The sequence below is a fragment of the Haemorhous mexicanus genome, chromosome 12 (genome assembly GCF_027477595.1).
Source record: "Haemorhous mexicanus isolate bHaeMex1 chromosome 12, bHaeMex1.pri, whole genome shotgun sequence".
Taxonomy (NCBI): domain Eukaryota; kingdom Metazoa; phylum Chordata; class Aves; order Passeriformes; family Fringillidae; genus Haemorhous; species Haemorhous mexicanus.
In genome coordinates this window covers 3,818,319-3,844,536 of record NC_082352.1, presented here as the reverse complement: position 1 = coordinate 3,844,536, position 26,218 = coordinate 3,818,319, and the positions used below count along the sequence as shown (strand labels likewise).

At 41.9% G+C, this 26,218-nt stretch overlaps 3 protein-coding genes across 8 annotated transcripts in view; 2 read left to right on the top strand and 1 right to left on the bottom strand.

Moving 5' to 3' along the window:
- The first annotated feature begins 154 nt into the window (after positions 1-154).
- LSM14A (LSM14A mRNA processing body assembly factor) lies at positions 155-18,787 on the top strand. Of its 2 annotated transcripts, XM_059857798.1 has the most exons (10): positions 155-523; positions 8,158-8,321; positions 9,525-9,657; positions 10,585-10,707; positions 12,471-12,647; positions 12,959-13,021; positions 13,617-13,796; positions 15,165-15,336; positions 16,190-16,418; positions 17,461-18,787. In XM_059857798.1, the coding sequence occupies exons 1-10, from the start codon at positions 403-405 to the stop codon at positions 17,482-17,484; spliced, it is 1,386 nt and encodes a 461-aa protein (XP_059713781.1). In that variant the 5' UTR covers positions 155-402; the 3' UTR covers positions 17,485-18,787. The 2 variants fall into 2 exon arrangements, with proteins under 2 accessions (XP_059713781.1, XP_059713782.1); XM_059857799.1 differs by lacking the exon at positions 12,959-13,021 and having other exon boundaries at positions 157-523.
- A 542-nt stretch (positions 18,788-19,329) lies between these two features.
- SS18L2 (SS18 like 2) lies at positions 19,330-20,815 on the top strand. The gene is made up of 3 exons (XM_059857800.1): positions 19,330-19,456; positions 19,593-19,669; positions 20,265-20,815. The coding sequence occupies exons 1-3, from the start codon at positions 19,388-19,390 to the stop codon at positions 20,350-20,352; spliced, it is 234 nt and encodes a 77-aa protein (XP_059713783.1). The 5' UTR covers positions 19,330-19,387; the 3' UTR covers positions 20,353-20,815.
- Positions 20,816-21,430: 615 nt separating this feature from the next.
- Positions 21,431-26,218, bottom strand: part of GARRE1 (granule associated Rac and RHOG effector 1) — a 59,452-nt gene continuing 54,664 nt past the window's right edge. For 4 of the 5 annotated variants that reach the window (XM_059857793.1, XM_059857794.1, XM_059857795.1 and 1 more), the window contains 2 exons: positions 25,246-25,324; positions 24,227-24,814 (listed from right to left, as the gene is read on the bottom strand). In XM_059857793.1, the coding sequence (XP_059713776.1) occupies positions 24,494-24,814; positions 25,246-25,324 (400 nt within the window). In that variant the 3' untranslated portion in view covers positions 24,227-24,493. Of the gene's footprint in view, positions 23,110-23,475; positions 24,815-25,245; positions 25,325-26,218 lie in introns of those variants that run through there. The other variant, XR_009488051.1, reaches the window with a different exon arrangement.

Genomic DNA, 26,218 nt, shown 5'->3' with positions numbered 1-26,218 from the left:
AGCGGGGCCGGACGGGGCCCGGCGGTGCCGAAGCTCCGCTCCCGCCGTGGCGCGCGGAGCCCCGACGCCGCTCCGTGACGTTCCCGCCCCCAAGTTAGCGTCCCCGCCCGCAGCTCTCGCGAGAGTAGCCGCGCTCCCGGCATGCACCTGGCGGGCCGGGCGGGGGGGCGCTGTGAGGGAAGATGAAGGCGGCGGCCATGTTGGGAGCCGCGGGGCGCGGGCCGTGCTGAGCGCTCCGCTGAGGGCTGTGCCGGGGGGTCCGCTGTGTGGGGAGCGGCGGCTCGGGGCGACAGGAGAATAGCGCGTACTACGACTCAGGGGCGGGCTTGCTTGGCTACTTGGGCCTAGCTTAAGGAGCCCTCGGCAGCGGCGAAGGGGTGTCCCTGACCGAGAAGCAGCGCCATGAGCGGGGGGACGCCCTACATCGGGAGCAAGATCAGCCTCATCTCCAAGGCTGAGATCCGCTATGAGGGGATCTTGTACACCATCGACACCGAGAACTCCACAGTGGCGCTGGCCAAGGGTAAGGACGCGGCCGGGCGCGGGAGCGGCCCGGCGGCGCTCGGGGAGGGGCGGGAGGGGAGCGCGGCCGCGGGACGGGATCGAGGCCGCGGAACCGGGGTCGGGCGAGGAGCCGGAGTCGCGGCGCTGGCCGGGCGCTGAGGAGTCCCGGCGGGCGGCCTCAGCCTGCGGAGGCCCGGCGGAGCTCGGTCAGAGCCCGCTTCGTCCCGCCGTTCTCCCGGTGGGGCGTCTGCGGGGGAGGTGGAAGCGAGAGAGGGTCTGGCGTGAGAGCGGCGGCGCTGCGAGGCCCCGCTCCCCGTGTTCCCCCCGCTCCGGGAGGGCACTCTCGCCGAGAGGAGCCGGCAGCGGTTCCGTGCCGGGGGCTGCTCGGAGGTGTTCTCAGTAGAGTGCGAGTATGAAACCCGTGGCGGTGAAAGCGGTCCAGAGCTAGGGCGAGAAAGGGAGTAGGAGGGGGAGGCTAGAAAGAGGTTTTTCTTCGCGACGTTAAGAATTCCAGACCTACAGGCTATAGGGCTGTGTATGGCTGGGTTGCTCTGCGTCTTAGGACGGCAGACAGCTCGGGTCTGAAGGGAATCCTGAGTGCTGGATTACCGACAAAAGCTGAATGTAAGCTGTTAATTTTGGAGGTGTATGGCACAGTGTAGTTCGAAATGCTACTAGAATGTTATCGGCCACAAGATTTATATACACACACACACATATATATATATATATATATATACACACACGCGCACTTTTATATATATCGGGAAAGAGGATTCTTTGTGAATGTATAAGAAAGTTAGAAAGACAGGTTTACTGAGAAGAGAGTTGGGGGCAAAAACCAGAATTTTTGAAACTGGGCGTCCGAAGGACTTCAGTGATTCTCATGCATGGTAATTCATTCTCAAGGTAAAACATTAAGTCAGAACTTTTAATAACCTCTTTATAATAGATTCTGCAACACTCAGCATTTTTTCCTTTGCACTTCTTGCATCTCTGAAGTCTTGCTAAGTAATCCAAATCCATATGTAAAAGCAGAGAGTCTATGCAGCCATTAGGTGAGAGGAAAAATTAGTCCTTGTAAATGAAGTATTTGGGATAGAGAGGATTCCAGAGCTCGGTTCCTGGCCAATAGGAAAGGCTTAACGCCGGTCCGGTCCGTTCTGCACAGCTGCCCGGGGTGCTGCTGCGTACTGTGAGTGTGTTCATTTCGCTGGCCTTTGTGGTAATTCTTGTTTGTGCGCTGTGTCTCTTTAAGGCTTTCCCTCCTCGCAAGCAGCACCCTCCCCCCGTTATTGTTTAAGAAATAAGTTACTCTGTTTTGTAAATTGTGATACATGGGCTTTCAAACACCTTATGGTGGGTTTGGTCCCAGGCTTGCACATTTTGCTTACTGGGCAGAGTTTGCTTTCACTGTGTGATTTTGACTTATTTCTGAAGTTGCCTTTAGGTTAAATTGCCTGGCTGGAGTTGCATTGAAAGGACGGTGGTTTTGGTTTATACACGTAAAAACTGGATGTTGTGATTAAATATAAATGTTCAGAAATTCCAGTTGCATGCTGTGATTGTTAAGGTTTGTGCAAAAGCACATAGAAAAAGAATCCTATCCTTGAGGACATTTTGATAGTCTTGTCCAAAATTAGACTGATTTAGTGCTGACCAAGCCAATTTTTTATGACTTCTCGAGAGTGGTTAAGTCATGTTGCGGTGTATCTGCCAAAGTGGATTGTATCTCTATATTTAAGATGGATCATACAGTTACAAGTCTGATCTACTCTCTTCTCATAGCTCTCATTAGAAATGTAAATCTAAACCACTGAATTTACTTTAATAAAACTTGGCTGAGTTAGCTGAAGAATGTGTATTTTGTAATAGTGTTATGATTCAGAAGAGAATAAACCAGTATTTCTAGGCCACCTGGAACAAAAAATCTTGAGATTAATGTGGAGCTGCTAACAACATGTTAGACTGTGGAGCAGCTCTCTGTGCTCATGAGCAGAATGCTCCACTCGAGAGCATTCAGGTTTCTGCAGGCTCAGGCCATTGAATGCTTATGACAGTGTATATGCAAGGTGGCAGAAGTGCTTAGTTATTGGCCACATCTGTTTGTGAAAGAAGAACAACTTGTACTCTAGCTGTAAATATGTTGATCAGCTAACAGCTACCTCCTCTTCTTGTGCTGAGTCCAGAAGTCACACTAGAACTGTTTACTGTGAATCTTGACTACAAATGTTTTTTTTTTTTTTTTTTTTTTTGTTTTTTTTTTTTTTTTTTGCCAGAGAAAGAGACCAAAAAAAAAAAACCATCCCAAACGACTTGATGCTTTCAGTTGCTGAGCTGTGTAGTGTGTGTGACATGGCTGTTCCCTGAATTGAATGCAGGGCACCTTAGCATTATTCATATTCTAACTGAGGATACTGAAACGGTGACACAAGGTGCAAAAGTAGAGGTGGAGTCTGTTCTTGAATAACTGCAGATTTGCCCAACCATAGGATTTGTGTGGGCTGAACCAAAGTCTCAGATTAATCTCATGGAGTTGTGTTCATGGAATGACTTCATTTGTCTTAAATTGTTGAGGGTTTCTGACAGAAATGAGTTTTTTGGGCTGCCAGCACAGGCTGTAGTCCTTCCTTACTGGGGGCAATCTGCTCTAGTTCTCTAATCAGCATTTTGTTTACAACGTGGTGATCTTTTCACTGAGCAAAACTTGTGGCCTCTGTCTCACAGTTAGAGAAAGATAGGAACTGTTAAATATTGAACATAACATTTTTATCCTAAGCTGGAGTCTGATAGGGTGAAGTGATGCATCCTTTCACAAAGTGTGTGAAGTGTATAGTTATTGAAATAACAGGGGAAACACCCGTCCATAGTGGATTCCAAACACTAAGCAAACTGTGCAGACATTTGAGGTTCTTAAATGTTATTGGTGCATGTTTCTTTGGATCAACAGCTTTTCAGAGACAGTGTGTGGAACCAAAACCCACTCATTCCTATTGTCAAGCCTCACGTTAAAATAACTTGAAATGTCCTTCTAGTTCATGGTTCTAGTTAACACTTAATTTTTAAAGAATTCGTTATTAATTTTTAAAACATCATTAAGCCCAAGCAATTTAAGAGGATTGTGCAAGCTATGGGTAGTTTTCTTGCTGAAAAATGATTGCTGTCCTACCTGGGGCATTTACAGAATAATCAAAGTGCTTGATCTTAAATATTGTGGCACTAAAAGGGAGATGTGATCTTTCATATTAGTTATACATAATGCTTTTCTATTTCAAGGCACTGATTTAGAGAGAGTTATTTTTAATGGAGGTAAGCTGTGTAAAAACAGCCATATTGTGTCAGAAAAAGCTTGATTCCTTCAACAACAGGGAATCCTTAGGTATGTGAGTATAAGAAACAAAATTATATATTGTCTCTGCTATAAGGCATCAGTTCTCACTTAGCAACTCTTGGACCATTGAGAGTTGCATTGGGGCCTGTGATAATTGATAGATACTAATGAAACAGCTTTTGGTAATTTTAAGAAGTTAAACTTCTGGCATTTTCAGCCATCTGATAGTGTTGTCCATGGTATAATGACACGTCCAAAGGAAAACTTCCCTTTCAGACTTCTACAGAGCGTTATTGGCAGGTGACTCAGAAATGCAGACAGAGGAAAGTTGAAATCCTGAGCTTGAGCTTATTCAGGGGTGGGAGCAGGAAAGGGAAGGGTTAAATTTCTATCAGTTTTTTAGGAATGTATTTTTAAGTCAGTTAAGTAACATGCTCCTTGCATGTCTTGAAGGTTAGGGCCTGGGTGCCAAACCAAACTTGGGCACAGTATGTCACAGCAGAAAAATTCCTCTTGTCAAAGCCTGCTCCATCTCCCTGCAAGTAAGGGAATGCAGGCTGAGGCAATTGTTCTGGAGGAACGAGCTGCTGTGGTGTGCAGGCATCAAAGCGTGTCTGCAGTGGAAGGGTTGTGATGTGTGGAGGGAGGTAGCGACTGAAATAAGTGCTCACTTGTGGTGCTCTCGTTTCGGTGGTCATGCTCCTCCTGGTGCCTGTGTGTGTTTGCTCCTCAGGGAGCAGAGTGGCAGTGCTGTGCAGCCTGACCTGCCTCTTTGCTGGAATTCACCTTGTGGGGGAGCAGAGTCAGTGGCTTCACTTCTGATTAACATTCTGCTTCGATCCCCTGTGTTAATCAACAAGTAGTGTATCTGTTAACTAACTGACAGGGAAAGTTGCAGTGTTGCCATTGAATGCTACAGTAGTATGCTAGGGTAATATACATTAAAATATCATAGTGTAGTAATACCACAATCCAAATATATGAAGCTGGTGGAACTACTTGGGCACAAATGTATAGATTAATAGGCTCAAGAGAGTTAGTTATTTTAACTAGCTCCTGACTTGTGTATATTTACACTGACAAAAAAATGTTTGCTTTTAACGTGTACTGCTTGCCCTTTTGTTTGCAAGTCCTTAAGCCAGTTTAGTTCTTTCAAAAACAAAAGAAAAAAACAATCCTGAAATAGACAAGGTAAAATTAGTTAGATTTACTGCAGTTGTAAGACTGTCTTTCACAAGACAATCTTTTTGTGCTTGTTTTAATCTTCTCTCTCTTCAGTATTTTGCTATAAATGAACTACGGCACCTTGTTCTGGAGGAAGGAGATAGTCTGAGGAAATTCTCCATGAGTCAGAGCTGGACAGAGCTCTAAGCCTCCGGCTGCTCCAATACCTTGTGCATTTGATACTCTGGCAACTTAGCTTTTATCATGTTTTCTCATACTCAGAAACACTATTTCTTTCTAAAATCCTGCTATACTGGCCACTTCTAATATTAGACTTCTTACTTTCATGAGCTCAGATTGTGTTAAATCCTAATCTAAGTGAGGAAAACACAAACTGTAAAGGTAGGTGTGCCTTTGCAATATACAAAAAGTAACTTTCAACTCCTTAGCACTACCCTGATGGACCTGACTGGGGTAGACTCATTTGGTAGCCCTTCTTAGATCACCACACATGCAGTTCTGGTTCCTGCTTTGAAGGGAAGTTGGACTTGGAGTGGTTATTTTGGTTGCTTGTGGTGAGAGAATGACTCTGAGCTGCAAATCAGGGTGTTTGCTTACCCCTCTCCAGCAGAGCAAATCTTCATTGCATGAAATTATGTTTATATTTTGCAGAAGGCTGTGATAAAACCTGTTTGATTTGGGGCAGGGGAGAAGTAAAGGAAGAGTCAGCCTTTCAGTAGCAAGCCTTGATGTGTTTTATTGATAAACTATTGGCAACCCTATCAGTGTCTTGAGTTAGCTGCATAGACAGTTGAATATCCTAAAGATTAATTCTAAATTTTGTTCCTGAAAGGCTTCCTTTTGATGTTATGGTAATTTCATGGTGTGGAGAAAGACACTGTTTTTTAACATACACTGAAATCCCTTTACTCCTTTCAGCACATCAGTAGATGTAAGTCTGGTGGTTCCCTTTTTTTTTAATTGGTTTAGAATGGGTAAGGGTAATTGCTAGGTGTTAGAACTGTTCCTATATGTGTCATGGGACATTGATACTAATATTAAAATACTTACTGTGTAGTGTAGCTCTGACTTAAGAGAAATACTTTCAAAGCATATTTCTTCCACAATTCATTGGATTTTTATTTCCATGTAATGGCAAGATGCAACCCTCCATCTTACTACCCTTTCTCTGTGGTGTTTCTGTAGAGCAGTTTCTTCACTTTAGCTGGAAAGTAAAATCCTTTGGTAACTAACTGATCACACTCTGGCCATTTTTGTGCACCTTTGTAGACTATGTAGAAATGGCTACTAGAGAAACCATTTCAATGTGGAACAGAGAGAAGCAGTACAAAATCACCACTGGTTTTACTTGCTAAGGCAGCAGGTCAAATGATGGAATGGAAGTCTAAGATAATTTAGTAGTTATCTGATAAACAGAGTATAAGATGGCCAGAAAGTGAGGGTAGATCCACGGTCAATATAGTGAAATAGAAAAGCCTGGTGAATAAAAAGCAATGCAATGAATTGACCCAGGAATGCACATGACCAACTGATAATGTTATTAAGCTACTGTACATTGCTTTGAGTTAATTTCTGTGAATTCTTAAGCTCCAGACATTTTTTTTCTGTAGAGGAAAACAAGACAGATTCCTTTCCTAACAAGGACTGGCATTAACTGAACAGTGTGTGCCTTTTTACATTGCTCACACTTTGTAGTACCATTCAGAGCAGACTTTCAGATGTACAGAAACAGAGAAGATAATGAAAGTCAGCTCACTAGATGATACATGAACAAAGTAATTGTAACTACTTAATGATATTTTTCTTTGTAGTGTGGACATGATCTCTTTACCCCTGAATTATGCTTCTTAAAAAGATTTTAATACCTGATGTTAAGCTCTGTTTATGCAGTATCACAAGAAGCAAAAGTGATGGAAGATGGCTGGTGCAGCCTGAGAAATGACTCAGTATCACTTATACATCTCTACGGGAGACTCTGCTTTTCTTGACTAATGATTCTGTGGCTGCAAATAAGTGCCTAATGATGTCTCCAAAATGTTGATGCATCTGAAAATGGAGGGAAATCTAATTCTGGTAAATTAAAGCAAAATACAGATTTTTTTTTTTTTTTTCTCAGCATAACCTGTACCTTGCAAAGCAAACCAACACTTTCTAAAAGGCTGGAGCAAAAACAGTCATGAGGGATTGTTAAGCTCCTACATGTTAATGAGATTGTGATTAAATGTGACTGTCATGATTTTGGGGGTTTGTTTTTTTGCCCTCTCTGGTTGAATCCATTGTTTAGTTTCTGCTTACACAACTAGCCCTTGGAGACAATTCTCTTCTTCAGTTATTTGTTTGTTTCATTTGATACTGCCCCCCAGGGTTGGCAGTCTAAGGGTGGGGAAAAGTTTCCGAGAGGGCAGTGACAGCAAAGTGGTGGTATCCATGTACAGTGGTGGTGATTATCCGTAGTGCAAAAGGAAGAGCTTGATTGCTTCATTGCTCTGCAGTCAGAAGGCTGTTGGAATTCATACAAGGAATTTGATGTCTTGGTATGGTGCACACTAGGAAGATAGTTATGCCCCAGTGAGTTTGCTTAGTTTGGCAGAGATCATATAACATATGAACCTTACACCAGCAAGAAGAATGCATTTTGCTTAGGGAAAATTGTATACACAGACCACAGAATTCTTGTTGTTTTATTAAATTTTGAATCTCTTGAGAAATTCACATTTGGTAATTCTTTATATTCCAGATTTTAGTAGTATTAGCATATTTTTCCTGTTTTGCAAATGCAGAATATGAAGTATGTAAACTCATTTATTCCTTGATTCATAGGATTGACTTAGCAGCCAAAAAAACCTGCCTTGCTGCTTCCCCTTACCCTCACAAAACATCGAAATATTCAACATGTAATTAACAGCATAAGTGACGTCTCAGTCTTTCTGCTTGGGTTTTAACTCAGATTTTTTAGCTTAAATTACTCGTTTGTCTGAGGAGAGTTGATGAAGAATATGATGCCTGTTCAAGAAGGGTTTTTTTCTCAATGAAATTTTATCCTTTTTATTTAAAGCTGTTGGTCTCTGCAGTATATTTGAAACCCTTTTGTTGAATGTGGGATGTTTCCTTCTTTTCGTCCCTTCCCACCTCTGCAGTGCGCTCCTTTGGTACAGAAGACAGACCAACGGACAGACCCATCCCACCTCGCGATGAGGTCTTCGAGTACATCATATTCCGTGGCAGCGACATTAAAGACCTGACTGTCTGTGAGCCACCAAAACCTCAGTGCTCCTTGCCACAGGACCCTGCCATTGTTCAGGTAAGTCACAACAGAGGTGTAAATCTTTGTTGCTGAACTGGTGGCTTGCTAGCTTAAGTGCTCTCTAGCTGTGTTTAAAAATTAAACTGCTCATCACTGTAAGGTTCACAACCCAATGTAAAGAACTCTGGAAGGATTTTCTCCTCTCACATTCTTTAACTGTGAAAATGAATGTTGAAATCTTAACTAGCACCGTGCACTACATACCGAAGCTTCTGTCTTTTCAAAGCCAACTAATGATGTTTTGTAGGTCTTGATGCCTTTTTTGAAAGGGACTTGGCTTAGGACACATAGTTCTTGGGAAGATCAGACTGGGTATAAATCAAATGGAGTAGATGATGAAATATCTCCAGATAATTAGTGGCTTTTGTTTGCTTGTTAGTTTTATTTTTGTTTTAGTGTTCAACATTTTTTGCTAATTTTGACTTTAAAGTGTTTCATTTGGCTATGTTTTAAACAGGCTTCATACTATATGGCAGTTATTTGAATAGTGAATACTTGGTTTTGAGGGGAAAGCAACTTACAACTTGAAGCTTTCAGATTTGATCAGTCTGTCATTTTGTAGTAAACAGACTGATAAATAGCTTTCGCAGAAATTTGTTGGCTTTTTGATTGTGCTTATGGAGCATCTTATAAGTCATCCCTGAGAGCAAGAGGAAATCTCTTGCTTCAAATGGAGGTCGATAATCCCATGTAATACAATTCTTCTACTTCATCTATTCTGTAGGATAGAATCCTTGAACTTCCTTATGATGTACCCTTGCATTTCTCCAAGGACTTTTATTAAATTTGGTGCAAGTCCCTCTGTCAGTTGTAGTCAAGAGTGGTGAAGTTGGATTACTGTGAACCCCAATAATAGTGATAACCCCAGCCTCCTCCAGTATGCTTGGGTGTCTTATTGTACCTATGGGGTTTGAAACGTCAGGGAAAAAGACAGGACACTTCCTAATTTACCAACAAATATTATATGTGTGTGTTGGACAGGAGAGTCTGGTGTCTGAGGTTATAGGGAAAAGATTGCAAAATTCTGTGTTACTGTTTCCACAGGTCTGTCATGGTGGAAGGGTAAAAGTGCTTTCTAAGCCGTATGTAGTTGTGAAAATATTTATTTTAGAGTTTCTGCATGTCTTGCCTCACAGAACTATTTCCTAATTTTGGTGTAAATGTGAATTTTTGCTAGTGTGTTGTGTGTTTTGTCTTTAGTCTTCACTAGGATCTTCGACTACATCTTCATTCCAGTCTGTGGGGTCCTATGGTCCTTTTGGCAGGATGCCTGCGTACAGTCAGTTCAGCCCGAGCCCGCTGGTGGGGCAGCAGTTCGGCGCTGTGGGAGTTGGTAGGTTCACTTTGGTTATCTGGTGATTTCCTGGGAGTGAAGCACTCTGTGTGCACAGGCAGTAACCACTGCTTAGAATTTCATCAGTGTCTTATCCTAAGGCAGATTCCAAGTCTTCCATCTCTGTTAGTTCTGCAGTTTAGCTCAAAAGTAGAGAGTTCTTCGTAGTCTGCATCTTAAAGTAATTATGATTGAGAACTGGACACCTATCTCAGAGGGACCAGTATTCATTATATTTCACAAGTGGTAGAGGCAGCCCCTCCAGAGAAGCCCCATAGCTGTGCCATTGGTTGACCATGTGCTGTGTGCCCTAACTAAGGATTATGATTATTCAGCAATCATGTGCCAGTGCAATCCTCCAGCTGTTTGTGAGGTCTTGTCTAGGTGGGAAATAGATGCTGGAAGTATTTGTGAGCTGCATGGGCAAGTTGCTCCCTTAGACTGCACATTTTCTCTGAGACTCACCAACCAACTTTCCTTTCTTCCTGAGAGTTTATTTCACAGTTTAGTTTTTCTCATAGGAACTTAGAGTCTCATAACTGTTCTGGCAGCAGTGTTACTCCTGGTACTGAAAACATTAGAATTAGCCATCATTTGATATCAGTTAATAATATGTGACAGTCATATTTTTGCTGAAAGGTTCTTAAGTGGAAATATATACCAATAACATGTATGGCTCCATAAGATGTGTTTTGTTAATACTTGTGATGGTGAAGTTAGAAGTGCTGTTTTGTTTTTCATTTTAGATTGAAAAAATCAAGATACCAGCCTATGTGCATACATCTGTTAGAATAAACTAAAAGTGTATGGGAAGGGCAGACTTACATGTACTCTAGAATGACTGCCTAATAAAGCTTCACTAATCATTTAGTGCTAGTTAAAAAAAAGTCTAAACCAGATTTTACAACTATACTATTTCTTTCAAAGCCGGAGGTTCTTTAACATCTTTTGGAACAGACTCTTCAGGCAGTGCTAGCATGTCCCAAGGCACTGCAGTTGGTTCTGCGTTTACAACAGATGCAAGATCACTAAAAACACAGATGTCTCAAGGTAAAGTCTTTTTAGTAACTTCAATCTTTTTTTAACTAGTTGTGTCCATGTGATTTTGGTGGTTGCCAGAAATGCCAGCCAAACAACTGAATTCTCTCATGAAAACACTTGGTATTAAACCCAGGAGACACTGAGAGGTTTTGTGTTTGCTCTTTAAATGTGTTTTCTCTACATCTTGGAGTTCTGCAGGTAGTAACACATTTATTGTTATCCTTAAAGCACCTCTACTGAGAAGTAGGGCTTAATTAAGTGAAATAGTGTTAGCAAACAGATACATGTGGAATTCAGTATTTAGTTTTGCTAATAACATGGCAGAACTGCAGATACTTCATACTGAGTGAAATGGGAAGTCCTTCAGCTTAAAATTTTAAAATCTTTATTCCTAACTGTAGTTCTTCTGTTCACGCATAGTTACATAGATGATATTAACAGCAGACCTGATTTCCTGTAGAGGTGATGACATTACTTTTAAATCAGCTTAATATTAAGAGGAACTGTATGGACAGTTTATGTAATATTGGAAAAAATTAGATTCTGGATGATATTTGAATGGCAAAGAAAAAAGAAACTAAACACTGAACACTTTCACCCTTACCTTCATGCAGATGTTGTTAACATTGCTCCTTAAGAATCCAAACCCCATTATTTCCTGCTCTTCTACTCTTCCTTGCTGTCAAAGTGTGTGCCTAGATACGTTCCTAATGCTGTTTTTAAATTATGCAGTCATGTTAAAATGCTAAACAGTTAGAGCAAACAGTTTCTCCTAAATTCCAGGTGAGGTTTGTATACCTGATAGGGGGTGTTTCTAGGACTAGTTGAGTGGGTTGCCAAAAATATGTTCTACTTTGTTGGATTAGTGCAAGGGGCAAAAGTATGCTGAGCATTTCTCTGTTGAAACAGAAGTTTGACTTTCTGCAGTTAAAGTCTGTATGATTGTGGACATGTATGAGGTATGCTCTGGGTGAACATACATTCTGCCACAACATTTCCTGTGGTCTTATCTGAGTGTTTGCTTTTAAAAATATTTTTTGTCTTTGTCAATTGCAAGTGTGGTATGGTTGGATTTATTGTTTTGTTCATGGGTTTGGTTTATTGTTTTCTTTTTGCTAGTTTTGTAATGAGATAGATAGAACCTTGTTCTTTCACTTACTGAGACTTGAGTCTTATTCTAATTTCTTAGTAGATTTACCTATTTGATGTTGTAAGCTTGTCTGGCTGGATCAGTGGCTCCATTCTGAAGGTGCTTCTCGTGCAGCCCCTTGCTGCACATGGCCCTGTGTGAGCAGGGCTGTGTGGGGAAGCTCCCCCAGCTCCTTCCCTGCTCTGAGCCCAGCCCGTGCCTCTGTCCTTGCATGGGCAGGGATCCTGCAGCAGTGCCTGAGCAGCATCACAGCTGCCTTTGGCAGCAGCCTCTTCCCACTTGGCATCCCAGGGAGGCAGAAGGAGCATTTTTTCCTCCAATCAATGCCAAAGTTTGATTCTACAGCTAAATGTACATCATTAATGGGTTGGTAGGGATTGGGTGTCCTACCCATTATTCTTTTTAGACTGAGGGAGGGGGTATTCATAAACATCTCTTATTCTGAATTAGTGGATCTGATGGTGCAGATTTTTTTTTTTTTTTTTTTTTTTTGGACACAGCTACCTTAACTGCTAAGGCAGATATACCTGTCAGTCTAGATTGGTTGAGACCAGTAACTCCAGTAACTCACCTCTGTAGATGAGAAATAACCCTGTGGGGTTTGGTTTGGTTTTTTCCCCAGGTCGTTCAAGCCCTCAGATGGACCATTTGAGAAGGAGCCCCACCATGGAACAAGCTGTACAAACAGCTTCAGCCCACCTGCCCACTCCAGCACCAGTTGGGAGGAGGAGTCCTGTACAAACCAGACCTTTGGTGTCTGCAAGCCAAAAATCCCTAGAGAACCAAGAGCACAGGCGAGGTAGCTTTGGACAGTTTTCATACAGCTTAATTCCTTCCATACACATACAAAGTGCTCCTTTAAAGGGCAGTACACAGGAATTTTCCTGCTGTCTACTACTGGTAGGCTGGCCAGCAGAGACCTGGATTAGATACATATTTCTTTTTAAATTTAAGCATATATTCTAAATTACTTATTTTTTCTTTTATGATTTAAACATGTGATTTACATTTATAGGTTTGGATTTTTTTAAAAATCTGAACTATATATACAAAGTGCGATCAAAAATACCTAATTGGATAAACAAATCATGTTTTTATTTCCAACTTTAGCTGAAGCACACAAGGTTTCAAGATCAGAAAATGAACTCAGAAATGAAAACAAACGACAAATTGGTAAATCATGTTTTGAGAAATAGCTATCATTGCTTTCAGAACAATACATTTTTTTAAAATTTACTAAAATATATAAATTCTTTCACATTTTTCTTTGAGAGGGTAACAACTTCGCATTGAGCCAGAAGAATACAAGCAAATGAAGTCAACATTAGAAAGAAAAATCTTTTCTAGTTTTTTTATACTAAGCAATCAATTTAAATAGAAATATAAATCAAGTATATGTTTATATAATGGATTTATAAACATAATAGCATGAAATAAAAGCCTTTCTAGAAATATACTTGACTGAAAAGCCACTAATATTTTAACTTGTCTTCCAAAAGCTTTTAATGACTTCTAGAGAGTCTTTTAACACACAAATTTAGTTCTTTTATGCTTTCTGTGCCACTTTCATCATTACTGTAAGTGAATTCACAGATTACAAGCTGCTCTGATGGGACTTAAAACAACAGGCATTCTCTTCGTGCACTTCTGAAGTCCCAGCCTGTAACCCCAGGCATTAGAAAGCAAACCAAAACACAAACACCCTCCACCATCCTCAGAGAAAAGCCAATCCACAAAGCAAAACCAATCAGAATTTTCCTTTTTTCAGTTCCAGGTGCGCCTGCAGTACGGAGAGGCCGTGGAGGTCACAGAGGGGGCCGAGGAAGATTTGGTATTAGGAGGGATGGTCCAATGAAGTTTGAGAAGGACTTTGACTTTGAAAGTGCAAATGCACAATTCAATAAGGAGGAAATTGATAGAGAATTTCATAATAAACTTAAATTAAAAGGTAAAACAATTTTTGCTTTAGATTTGAGCTTGGAAAAACTCTGTCTTGCTGTTTTGATCCTGCCTTGGAGAACAGCTCTTAAAAGGCATATAGTATTAAGTCTTGTTCGCAGTCATTAAAAAATAAATTTAAAAACCAATTAATAAGTAAACTGGGGTCATATGTTAATTAAATACTTGGGTCATGTTTGAGATTTAACAAATTTTAAGTAGCAGGTATCATCTGTGAAGTTCTAACAAGTCGTTTAAAATGCAGATTATTTAACTAGAATTCACAATAATGTTTATTGCTTTAAAGTTCTGGAAAGGATGCAATAAAAGAAAATCCATGTTTTAGGTTTTCAATTATTAGACCAAAATTCTAATGTCAAAAGCAAAGGAGTTTGGGATCAGAACTTCATTGTAGTATGTAGGAGAGTTTGTTTGAAAGTTTCTAGCATTTCCTTGCTTTTATCCTTTTCCAGAGGAACACAAGAGTAGTTAGAAACCATGCTGCCAGCACTCGTTTTCTAGCAGGCTTCTGTTTTGATTACCTCATTCTCTTGTGACCAGCCACCTGTTTGTTACACTGCTGCTACTATTTTTGGACAAAATTGTTGCAGGTTAACACAGTGAGTTCCCTATTTCAGTGAATGATTGCCTAAAAGCTGGGAAACAAGAGGTGGGAATAAATGGTCAGATTTCAATGTAGAGTAAAAACACCAGTTGAGTCCCATAAGATCTGTCCTGTGGTGCTCACCTGTTTTCTGGATCATTTTTCAATCAGTTGGTGGTTTGCTGTTGATACTGTTTTTTCAGAATAATAAAGAGAAAAGGGAATGCTAAACATAAATAGCTGTTGAAATGTTTGTGAGATTTTAGCTGTAGACATTTAGCAATGAGATTTGAAGATAGCAATAGCTGCTACTGTTGAACTGGCAGCTTTGTTTTCAGTACTGGTTAAAACAGTGAGTTGAACTTGAGGCATTATTAGGAAATAAATACATCACAAAGTCAGAATGCTGGCCCTGCTTCTCAGAGGAGATGGCAGCAAAACCAGAAGGCAAAGGAGAAGGACAACAGGGATGAACAAAACAATGGGATGACTTTTAGGAGGATTTACTGAATGAGGCTCTTAAGCCTGGGAAGGAGGTAGCTGAAGAGGGGAGAAAATAGATGGGTATCAAATCTGTTCTGCTGCAGGGTTTTTTGGTAACAACCCACAGGAAGCATAGAAACCTCCAGACAGCAATACATCCTAATTTACATGTCCAGTTATTTGATTTCCACATTAAATTATTTTTGTAGCGTTCAATATAGTTCCTCTCTGACTGGGAATAACTTAACAGTGCTGGTTTTTTTAGGCTTCTGTTTACTTTTTGTTTTCCAGAAGATAAACTTGAGAAACCAGAGAAGCCTGTAAATGGAGAAGACAAAGGTGACTCAGGTGTTGATACCCAAAATAGCGAAGGGAATGCTGATGAGGAAGATCCACTTGGACCCAATTGCTACTATGACAAAACCAAATCCTTCTTTGATAACATTTCCTGTGATGACAATAGGTATGGCCTGCAAGGAGAAGCTTGTTAGTCTGCTTCATGCATGTTTATATCATAAGGTACTGTCAGTGCTACTCATTACAGTCAACTCTGAGTCAAAGGTGATTAGAGCTTGTTTCCTCTTGCAGCTGGCAAAAATAAAATGGGAATAAGAAGTGCAAAATTTCTCTGTGGGCAAGTGCAATATGGTCATGGGAAGGTATTTTAGGGTGTTTTAGAGCCATGCTTTAAGAACTTCATGCACAGGCTCTTAGAACTTCATGCACAGGCTCTAGAATCTCCTTTCCAGATTTACTAAGATGTGAAGGGGTTTGTTTGTTTTGCTTTGCTGCTAAATTAACACTTTAGTTAAATCAATTATAACACTGCTTTGGTAATGGTTTCTAAGCAGATTTCATAACTGTCTCGGCCAGTGGTGTTGTTCAAATGGACAGATAGCATTTCAGAAAAATTAAAGCTTATCTTTTGCTGCTGCCTTTTTATTAGACACGATGATGTGGATTGCTGACCTATTTTGACTTGCAGGAGGGGGAGGGGGAGTTGTTGGTTGTACTCACAGCCAGATAAAATAACATCTGTAACTGCAAACTGTTTCTTGCTTCAAATAATACTGTGTGCAGAGTGTGCTTTTCAATATGGCAAACTCTTAGAGCATTAATAATATCTAATTAATGACTCTGTAGCATATTCCTTCTTGATGAGCCCAGTGAGCTGTGGCAGACACCTCTGTTCTTGTGGAAGGGATACTGTGGAGATTTACCGTGTGATTCATGTCTCGTTTTGCACTCTCGCGGGGGGCGCCTCTCCGTTCCTTCCCAAGCGTTTCCCAGCAATCCCTGTTGGTTCTGTGCTGCAGGGAGCGGCGACCCACCTGGGCCGAGGAGCGGCGGCTGAACGCCGAGACCTTCGGCATCCCCCTGCGCCCCAACCGCGGCCGCGGCGGCTACAGGGGCAGGGGCGTCATCGGCTTCCGAGGGGGCAGAGGCCGGGGCGGCGGCAGGGGCGGCTTCCCCGCCCCCCGCGGCTTCCGCGGCGGATTCCGAGGGGGCCGTGGAGGCAGGGAGTTCGCTGACTTCGAATATAGGGTAAAGTGCACTTCATGTTACTCTGACCCAGCCCACTGTTCTGGGAAAGGAGCTGTCACAATCTCCTGCTTTTAGATTTGATGTTGAACTAGAACTTTCTGCTGGAACTAGAACTACTTTGCAGGGGCTCTGAGCTACTTTTTTGGAAGTCCATTAATGCTGAAATTTTAGTTACATGGCATCATTTTACTATCAATAGCCAAAAATAAAGGTTGCCTTTTGTCACATGCCCTGAGTAGCTATTTGATAGCTGCTATTGGGGAGGAGAAGAAAAAGAAAGGGAAAAAAGTTCTACAGATTGAATGCAAGTGTTAGAGATGTAAATTGCAAGCATTTTTCCAAGCAATATTGTAAAATATAAAGGATGAGAGGGAATAATTTAACTTGCTTCCATTGTGCAACCAACTTTTGAATTCTTTGTGAATGAGTTGGCGCAAATCTTGTAGACTGGTGTACTGGTTAAAATCAGACAGCTATCCAGATTGGTTCAGATAAACTAGGCTTTTAGAATTCTGCTAGTTTATTGCATGAGCAGTTAGAGTTTCACAAACAAGAATCTGTTTTTTTTTAAATAGAAATTTTAAATTTTTTAAATGAAAAAAATGGGGGGTTATATGACAGCACATTTCTCCCTGTTGTGAGACATCCCTCACCTGTTCCTTGATTAGTTTTCAACAGTTAGTCCTATGACTTAAAGAAACTCTGGGTAGCTGAACGTGAATGGAAATGAGGGATTGGAGATCAGCAATTTGAATTTCTGAATGAGAGTTTTGCTGCCTTCCAGTTGAGTAGGAGGCGGTGTAAGGGCTGAGGATTTGTGCTGTGCTTTGTATTCGGAGTGATGAGCTGCTCTGCTCAGTGCCAGACTGAGGGGGTTTCACCAGATGCCAACCTGATCTCCTCCTGAGGTCTCCTTTCTGCTGCAGGACATGGGGAGTAGCCAGCACAGCACAGCTGCTCCCAGGGCTGTTGCCCAGATTAGTTTGTAGGGTTGGTTTTGCAGAATGAATTTTAACCCTGTTCCCTCTTTTGTTCCCTCCAGAAAGACAACAAAGTTGCTGCGTAGTCTACAAGAAAGCTACAAACCAGGTGAACGTCTAGATCTTCTTGAATCAGAGAATTAGTTTTGATCTCTGCAAAGAATGAAGTTAATTTGCTGTATACTTGTCACCAGCACTGGGATTTAACTATTTAATTTCAAAGGGGTGTAATGCAGTTACTTTTGAGAAATGGCCATCTTTGAAAACAGTAAGCATTAAATATATTTGAGACAGAAGGATAAGTAATTTCTTATGTATAGTTAATTATAAGCAGTACTTCGATGGAGTTTTAAGTATTTTTTCATCACTGAAAGGATTTTTCTTATTACTAAACTGTATTTGATAATTGCTTCAAGTTGTAAGGACAATGGTATGCAGAAGGCCGTCGATACTGTGAGTGTTTTGACCCACCGAAGGTTGTTTTTTGGAAATCCTGTAAAATCCCTTTTGAGGTAGTTGTTCTTGTATCAACTAGGGTGCTGGACAGTAGAAAACTTGCTTTGTCAGTCAGATATGTACACACAGTAAATACTGTTTCTTAGGCAAAGGAAAGTTTTTATATAGTTGTAAAATTCCATTATATCCCATTGCCAAAGAAACATTACAAACTTTGTATAGCTGTATAAAAAGCAACTAATTTTTTAAAGAATAAACATTTTTAAGTCGGTAAACATACTGTTATTGCAGAAAGTTGATATGCTGAAGAACACTGAATTAGTTGGGTTTCTTTTTCTTTAGCAGCTTTTCAAGCTTAAATGTTTGATTTTATATTTGGACTATAATGAAGTTTTGAAAATGTTCTTCCATTACACAAAACTGGATACACGCTTCACTGCTCTTGCAAGAATTTGATTTTGTAGTTTCTGGTATATCACAGGATTTGACCAAGTTAAGGAGATATTTTCAAAAAAAGGAGAAAAGGAATTTTCATATGTCAAGATTTGCAATTAATTTTACTTAGTGAGAAATATTAACTTTTTTTAATAATGGACCAGGCACACGAGTTGGTGATTCTCCTGGAATGCCTGGGATAAAAGTCTGTCTCCATTTGTCAATTCTTGAAACGTTAACTTTGTTGTAATACCTGTAGACATGAGCAATTTAAAGAATTCTTAGTGTTTGAAGTTGTTTGCATTTTGATAGACCGTAGCTTGGAGACATTGAGACTCTGGTTCTAAGACCACGAAGTCACAAATGACAGTATGGACTTTTTGCCAATTCTGGATAACTAGTTGCAACTTTCTGATACGCTGAAATAGAAACCTGGTCATTTGTGTCTGTGTATGTATATGAAGGCCACAGGAATAAAGGGATCCAAAGATTACATCACTTTGATCTAATTTGCTGATTTTTTTTTTGTTTGTTTTTTACTTCAGAATGTTCAGTGGTGATAAAGACGTGAAAAACTGCACTGTTGAAAAATTGGAATATTTAAAAGTGGTTGATAGAATCTTAATTTTATAACTTTTGTATAGCACTACAAGGAAGTATTTTGTAATTGGTTTCCTTATTAAGGTCAAGTATTTGACAGCCGTAGAAGTTAGATAATATTGTTTAGTAATGTTTTTGCATGTTTAACAATGCCTTTTGGGATCCACAAGTCATGATTCTGAACACCTGTTGAGATTTTTGACCGTAGAGGCAAGTGCTGTCTTGTTGCAATAACTCTTTACTGTCTGAGGTGTTCCAGCTGTAAATACCCGGGCCGGGAGCCGCGGGCGGGGGTAAACCCTGCGTAGCCCCGGCCCGCCCGCCCAGGCTTTCTGTTTTTGTTTTTTTTTTTTTTTTTTTATTTTAAACCAGAATAAACTGTTCAGTAAAAGCGGCACGGCGGCGCTCGTTTGTTGCGCGCGGGGCGGGCGGGGCTGGGCTCGGGCGCGTGCGCGCGGCCCAGGGGCGGGGCGGCCGCGCCCTCAGCCGGGAGCCGCCATGTCCGTGGCGTTCGTGCCCGAGCGGCTGCGCGGGACGGCGGAGGTGAACCAGGACACGCTGCAGCGGGTGAGCGACACTGGGCTGGGACGGGGACGGGACGGGGCTGAGACCGAGCCGCTCGGTGACGCAGGCCCCGCTTGGGGCAGAGCTGGCCGGGGCGGGGCGGAGGCCGGGGCGGGCGGTGACGGTGTTTGTGCCGCAGCTGCTGGAGGAGAACGACCAGCTGATCCGGTGCATTGTGGAGTACCAGAACAAGGGCCGCGCCACCGACTGCGTGCAGTAAGTGACCGGCGTGGGCGGGCAGGGCGGAGCGCTGGAGGCCCAGGTGTCGGCAACGGGAGCGAAACGCGGCTCGAGCTCCCCGAGCTTTGCTGCCGCCACGAGGAAATTGCGTCTGGGCTTACGAAGGGGTTTCCCCAGAATCATTTTCAGACACGTATAAAGCACGGATGGACCCTGCCGCCTCGGTCAGGGTGTTTGCCCGGTGCTCCTGTGACGCCCGCTGTGCCCTCCGTGCCCGTGTGTGGCACACCGAGCGGTGTCGCAGGCAGACGGCGGGAGCCGCTGCGGCTGCTCAGACCAGCCCGGCAGGCAGCTCTGTCCTCCTGCTCCGCTGCGTTCTGCGGCTCTCAGGGCTGCGAGCTCAGTGCCCTCCTTCCCATCGGATTTGGGTAGTAGCACATGCTCGGCTACCGAGTGCAGCTCTGTGCATTATACCGGGCTTCAGAATGAGAAGGACACTGTTTCCCCTGATTTTTTATTCTAGTTTGCTTTCTATTTCCCTAACTGCAAATACTAATCAGAGTACACGAGTGCAGTGGGTAGTTGTCTGGAAAAGAACATATCCCAGATCCTGTGTTTCCTCCTCTCATAGGTACCAGCAAATCCTGCACAGGAATCTCATTTATTTAGCTACAATTGCTGATGCCACTCCACCCAGGACGCAGAAGCCTGTAGACTGACAGCAATACCTGGACGTGAACAGTGCTGCTTTCAGAGGCTGTAGAAATAGTTTAGAGTCCCACTTTGAAAACCAAGAAGGTGTGGGTTTGAAAAAAGCAGGTAAAAAATTATCTGTAATTCTGTTTAAAATGTGAATGTAGTTTTCAGTGTAGAATTAGGCCAGCTTTTCCCCTGTTACTGTAACTAACACAGCTTAAGAATGATAATTATCACATTCCCTTTTCCCTCTGAAAAACTCAGTTCAGTGTACTTCTGGGAATAGCCTGGTTGTCAAGACAGCACTGTGGGAAGCAGAGCCCATTTCATGAATAAGATTTTATAATAACAAGGTAGATGTTACTCTAGGTGACTTCTGTCTCCAACATGGCAAAGTTGTGCATGTGTTCCATATACAAAAGCAGTACACTTTTGTATCCTGTATCAGAACAATTGTACTAAATAAACTAAAGATGTTCTTTGTAAGTTGTAGTATATTCTGAATTAATATAATACATTAACAAAAGAGCTGCTCCATGATTTAGTCAAAGAGAAATGCTAACTTTCCTAGGACTGGTGGGATTGCCACACCACTCAGCAATTATGTGTGAGGGAGAAACCAAGCTTTTGCCCAAGTTTATTAAGGCTTTTTCTCAGTTCTTGAAATGCTCTGTAAACAAGTCAATTCTCGCATAATCAAAATGGGGTTCATGTGTTTCCCCTAGGTACTGTCAGCACTGCTGGCCAGCTGCATGCATGTGTACTCCTATCCAGTAAGGAAGAAAGCAGCTTTGCACACCCTGCATACGGCATTCCAGTGCCACAGTTAACACACACTAACCTAACAGCCTTGATCACAGCAGGGAGGGAGACAGAGTTTACTTTTTGCTTACTACCATCAAAGTTACTGACTCTGATTCCTAAAAATTCCAGTAACATGATTTTGGCCATGTATACCTACACTACCGGTTCAAAGACCCTGCTGAGGCATTGTCTGTACCACATTTTTCTGTGACATCACTTGAGAAAGCAGCTTTAAAGATTGGACTGTACATAAAGTTCATTTTTATGTGATAGAGTCAGTAAGTAGGCAGTTGACAATTTTCAAACTCTTAAATAATCCCATGTTAATGTGATAAGATCTTTGTTTACAAACCGAAGTTACAGTTTAAGGTGCTGCTCGTTTTCAGCAAGGTGCATATTTTAAACAGGTATGACCTATTAAATGTATATCTTTAATAAAGCAAATAGTTTACTTTTACAGAAGCTTTAAAATACAAACTGTACAGTTCCAGTTCAGAAGCGTTAGCTATTCACAAGAAGCACTGCAATAAGGGTAAGTTAACTAAGCACCAAACCCTTGCACTTGGCAGTGTAAGTGAAGTTTAAGGGCAAGACTCATTTGCCAAGTGCAACAATTCTTAAAATTACCAGTGTTCAGAACAATCGGAAGCAAAGGACAGAGTAGCACCCACGTGGTCAAAATGCAGACAAACTTTCTTTGTGTTCACAATTCACTTATGTAGGTCCAGAAACTTGCCAGCATTTGTAATTATGAATAAACTGCAAAAACTATAGCAATCATTTTGGCACTTGTTAGAAAAGAAGTTCAAAATTAAGTTGTTTTCATTAACTTCCATTTTGGTCTTAGTATGAATAACCAAGTAAGTACAACCAAATTCGGGATTTAATATTAGATCTAAACAACAAGATTTAGGAAACTTGAAACCATCATGAAGTTAAATAACCACTAACATTTTCAGTGGAAGGTTTTCAAAATTATAGTAGTACAGACCATTAACAATTTACAGACAGAAGCCACACTGATTGTGCAAAGCACATTACTGTAAAAAGTCTATGTACAGCAAACAAATCTTTGTAAACATGGTAAGTATGAAGTTTCAGAAAACATGGTGACAATATCATAAATACAGGCAACATTGGCATCCTCAAACAGCACAAAAAGTAACAATCTGGGCCTGCAAATAGAGCCCGTCACCATACAAACAAAAAAGGTGGATGGGTTTTAAATACCCAAATGTTTAATAGTTTTAGTGTTGTGTATACTTTTATATATATATATATATATATATATATATATATATATATATATAATGTCTATATTTTTTGGTATCTTTAGATATAGATGTACTTAGTTTGTAAAACCAAAACCAAAAAATGTGCTTTATCTTCATTGAAAAAGTATGTTGTTAGAACTAATAACCCATTTTACTAGTAGTTAACATATTAGAATGATATGACTTAAGAAAAATACAAAAATAAGATTAATACTGTCAAAACTCTTATACCAGAAAATATTGTGGTTTTTAGACTCTTTCAAAGATGAAATATGAAAATTTAAATAAGCTCTAACTATATAAAGAATCTTCTGTAATCTCAATTCATATACAGTGGGATAGGTATACATATTTACCATTGTTCTTGAATTTGTAAGCACCAGTCACTCGCCCCCATCCACTTTGGTTGGAAGATTATTCCTAATTCCACAGGTTCACTTAATGGCACATATTGACTGCAAATAATTACTTTATCCTTTTAAAAAAAATAATGTTCTTTTAACTAACTGCTACCCCACATTTCAGTTTTACTATCTTCTGAGCCAGCTCACAATTTTTAATCAACTGTAGCATCTGAAATAAGACTTTAAATAAATGCAAGTAGTCTCAGGCTTTGCTTTCACACACTGTGGGAGCGCCTTGTGGATAGTGCCTCTGGCCAAATGCAGCCATAGGACACAGTTTGTGTGAGATCCAGGGTCCCTCTGTCCACACAGTGTGTGAGAACCAGAGCCCCCTCTGTCCACACAGGTGTGAGAACCAGGGCTCCACTGTCCACACAGTGTGTGAGAACCAGGGCACCTCTGTCCACACAGGTGTGTGAGAACCAGGATCCCTCTGTCCACACAGTGTGTGAGAACCAGGGTCCCTCTGTCCACACAGGTGTGAGAACCAGGGCCCCACTGTCCACACAGGTGTGTGAGAACCAGGGCCCCACTGTCCACACAGGTGTGTGAGAACCAGGGTCCCTCTGTCCACACAGGTGTGTGAGAACCAGGGCCCCACTGTCCACACAGGTGTGAGAACCAGGGTCCCTCTGTCCACACAGGTGTGTGAGAACCAGGGCACCTCTGTCCACACAGGTGTGTGAGAACCAGGGTCCCTCTGTCCACACAGGTGTGTGAGAACCAGGGTCCCTCTGTCCACACAGTGTGTGAGAACCAGGGCCCCTCTGTCCACACAGGTGTGTGAGAACCAGGGTCCCACTGTCCACACAGTTTGTGTGAGAACCAGGGTCCCTCTGTCCACACAGGTGTGTAAGAACCAGGGTCCCTCTGTCCACACAGGTGTGTGAGAACCAGGGCCCCACTGTCCACACAGGTGTGTGAGAACCAGGGCCCCACTGTCCACACAGATGTGTGAGAACCAGGGTCCCTCTGTCCACATAGATGTGTAAGAACCAGAGCCCCATTGTCCACACAGGTGCCATCTATGTCAAGCAGCTCAGGTCACATTGACAACACAAGGCTGAGTGGTTCTGCTGATTTTCACCTACAGTAAGGAAACTGCCACAAAACTCAGTTTTGTGACTGTTTCTGCAGCAGTTCCCAAATGAACTCGCTTGTGTGGCACAGGAAAAGCTGCTGTTGCACTTCATTTTAAAAAAGCTGCCCACAGGCTGTAATGGAGAATATAAAGGTTCTACAGCTTGTCCTTTATAAATTTAAACACAAACAGTGTTGAGCAAAGTGACCACTATATATTTGCTTCAACATATTCAATGTGTTTCAGTAAGATGTTTTAACTATAAATCTATATGAAAAATAGCTATAAAATACAGTGTTTCTTGTATGGTAGTCCTTCAGCAGTTCTTTTTAGAAAAAAAAAAATGTCTTGAAAGTAAAGGCAATTACACATTTTTAAAAGCATTTCTACATCACAGTTTTGGGCTGTTTCATTGTACACCAAACATATTGGCCATATTTGCTCAGCACTGTAACTCAGAATCCGAGAGTTTGTCTATCTCACCCAAACCCCCTCAATCCCACATCAAGAGAGGAACAGGATATAGCCAACACAGCACTGTGAATCAAAGTAATGTAGTTTTCATTTGGCCCTGTGCTGCATTTTCCAGTACCAGAAGCAGTCAGTACTGGTGCAGATAAGATGGTCTGCGCTCGTGCTTTACTGGGAAGGATTTAAAGCCCTTGTTGATCTGTTTGTGCTGGGAAGCCTGTTGGGGCTGCTGCTGCTGCTGCTGCGCGTAGGCGAAGCCGGAGGAGAGGCCGCCTGCCGGGCCGCAGTCACTGGCCCACATGGGCGACTGCAGCATCTGCATGGTGTCGCTCCACTGGCTCACGGGGCTGCTCATGGGGTACAGGGACGTGCTCTGGCTGGGCAGCGTGCTGGGCACAGAGCACGTGTGCTGCCACGGGGCCTTGGGAGGCCACGTTTTGGTCTTGTTATCCTGAGGAAACAAAATCGGTTGGGGCTGCTTTGGTTTAACAACAGAACGCTGCTTTTTTGAGACAATACTTAACACGTCACCTTCTCATCTCCTTGAGATATTTTCACAAGAGTAGTTTATATTTGAAAGCCAAACTGATGCACACATCTAGCACTCTCAATTCTTAAAATATCTGCCCATTAAAAAACATTTAGTTCAGCTTGACACACAGTGGCCCCACTGAAAGGGAAAAAGTAAATGACTTCCAATTTTAATATATTAAGCTTGGTGGCTGACAAAAGGACCTCATGCTAGTTGCGTGCAGATGGTTTAGGTTTTCACTGAAGTAAGCAATCTGGAGATACAGATGCTTTTCCAGTTGACTGCCTCATGCAGACCCACCCCCAAATGCCAGCAGCAGAGGAGACTGAGCAAAGCCACGCTGAGCTCACCTGACTGCGGTCATCGGCTGCAGAAAGAAGTGGAGGCGATGGCAGCGTGCTGGGTTCCTGTTCACCACTGCTGTGTTTTCTGCCCAGAAAAAGAGAGACATTTACTTGTTGGTTTTAAATGAGTCACCCTCATTAATCTGCCACTGGCACAGATCAGGCAGCCTACAGTACTGTTTTCAGAAACATCTAGTTTCATGTACTTTTTGTTCAGTACAGGTAAAAGCAACAATACAGAAACTGTCGGGGACATGAAAATGCAGTAGTTCTTGGAGCTACAGCTTCAACATTTTTGTAGAGGTGAAAGGAACCTGGGATAGACTTTTGCCCACTTCCAAGAAATCTGCCAGAAATTGTGGTTTTTTTCTTCTGTTACCTGCTCGTGTGGCTAGGTTTTAAGTATCTTTTCTGAAAAAACCCTACAGATAAGACAAAAGACCAGTTGAGGAAGTGAAACATCTGCTGAAGCACAACAATTTTACTGAAGAAAAATGTTCTACCTTCAGTTTAAATTTGTGACCTAACACTGAGTTATCAAATAGAAGTCCTTGACCCCATGTGCATTCTGGAAGATTTTTTTTTTCTTGGGTTTTTTGGTCTTTTTTGATTCATTGGTTGGGTTTTTTTAGGAGGAGCGATTAAGGGTATGGGTTTAGATTAAAGCAGAATCTTTTATTTCATCCTTTTTGTAAAAAAACAAATTAGCATACTCCAATCAGGCTCCCAGAGGTCAGCAGCCCTTTGCAGGCCACCTTTAGCACAGCTTTAGCTCTGGTATGTTGTCAGGCCCTGACCTGCAGAACACTGCTCTTCCTACAAGTAACAGGAGACAGCAGTCCTGTTACTTCAGCTGAGGTTTTGGTCAATGAAGCACCCTCTTTGGAAACCTTCTTCTGCCCTTTAGAGCACTACATAAACCACAGGCTTTTCTTCTTGCTCCATGATCAGCCTCTAGCTATCTACTGGCTTGGCATGT

Bases quoted from the DNA above. Each gene is read 5' to 3' on its own strand.
- LSM14A (XM_059857798.1), top strand. From the start codon at position 403: ATGAGCGGGGGGACGCCCTACATCGGGAGCAAGATCAGCCTCATCTCC. The intron at 524-8,157 runs GTAAGGACGCGG...CCACCTCTGCAG, and splicing joins CACAGTGGCGCTGGCCAAGG to TGCGCTCCTTTGGTACAGAA. The intron at 16,419-17,460 runs GTAAAGTGCACT...TGTTCCCTCCAG, and splicing joins TCGCTGACTTCGAATATAGG to AAAGACAACAAAGTTGCTGC.
- SS18L2 (XM_059857800.1), top strand. From the start codon at position 19,388: ATGTCCGTGGCGTTCGTGCCCGAGCGGCTGCGCGGGACGGCGGAGGTG. The intron at 19,457-19,592 runs GTGAGCGACACT...TTTGTGCCGCAG, and splicing joins ACCAGGACACGCTGCAGCGG to CTGCTGGAGGAGAACGACCA. The intron at 19,670-20,264 runs GTAAGTGACCGG...CTCCTCTCATAG, and splicing joins CGCGCCACCGACTGCGTGCA to GTACCAGCAAATCCTGCACA.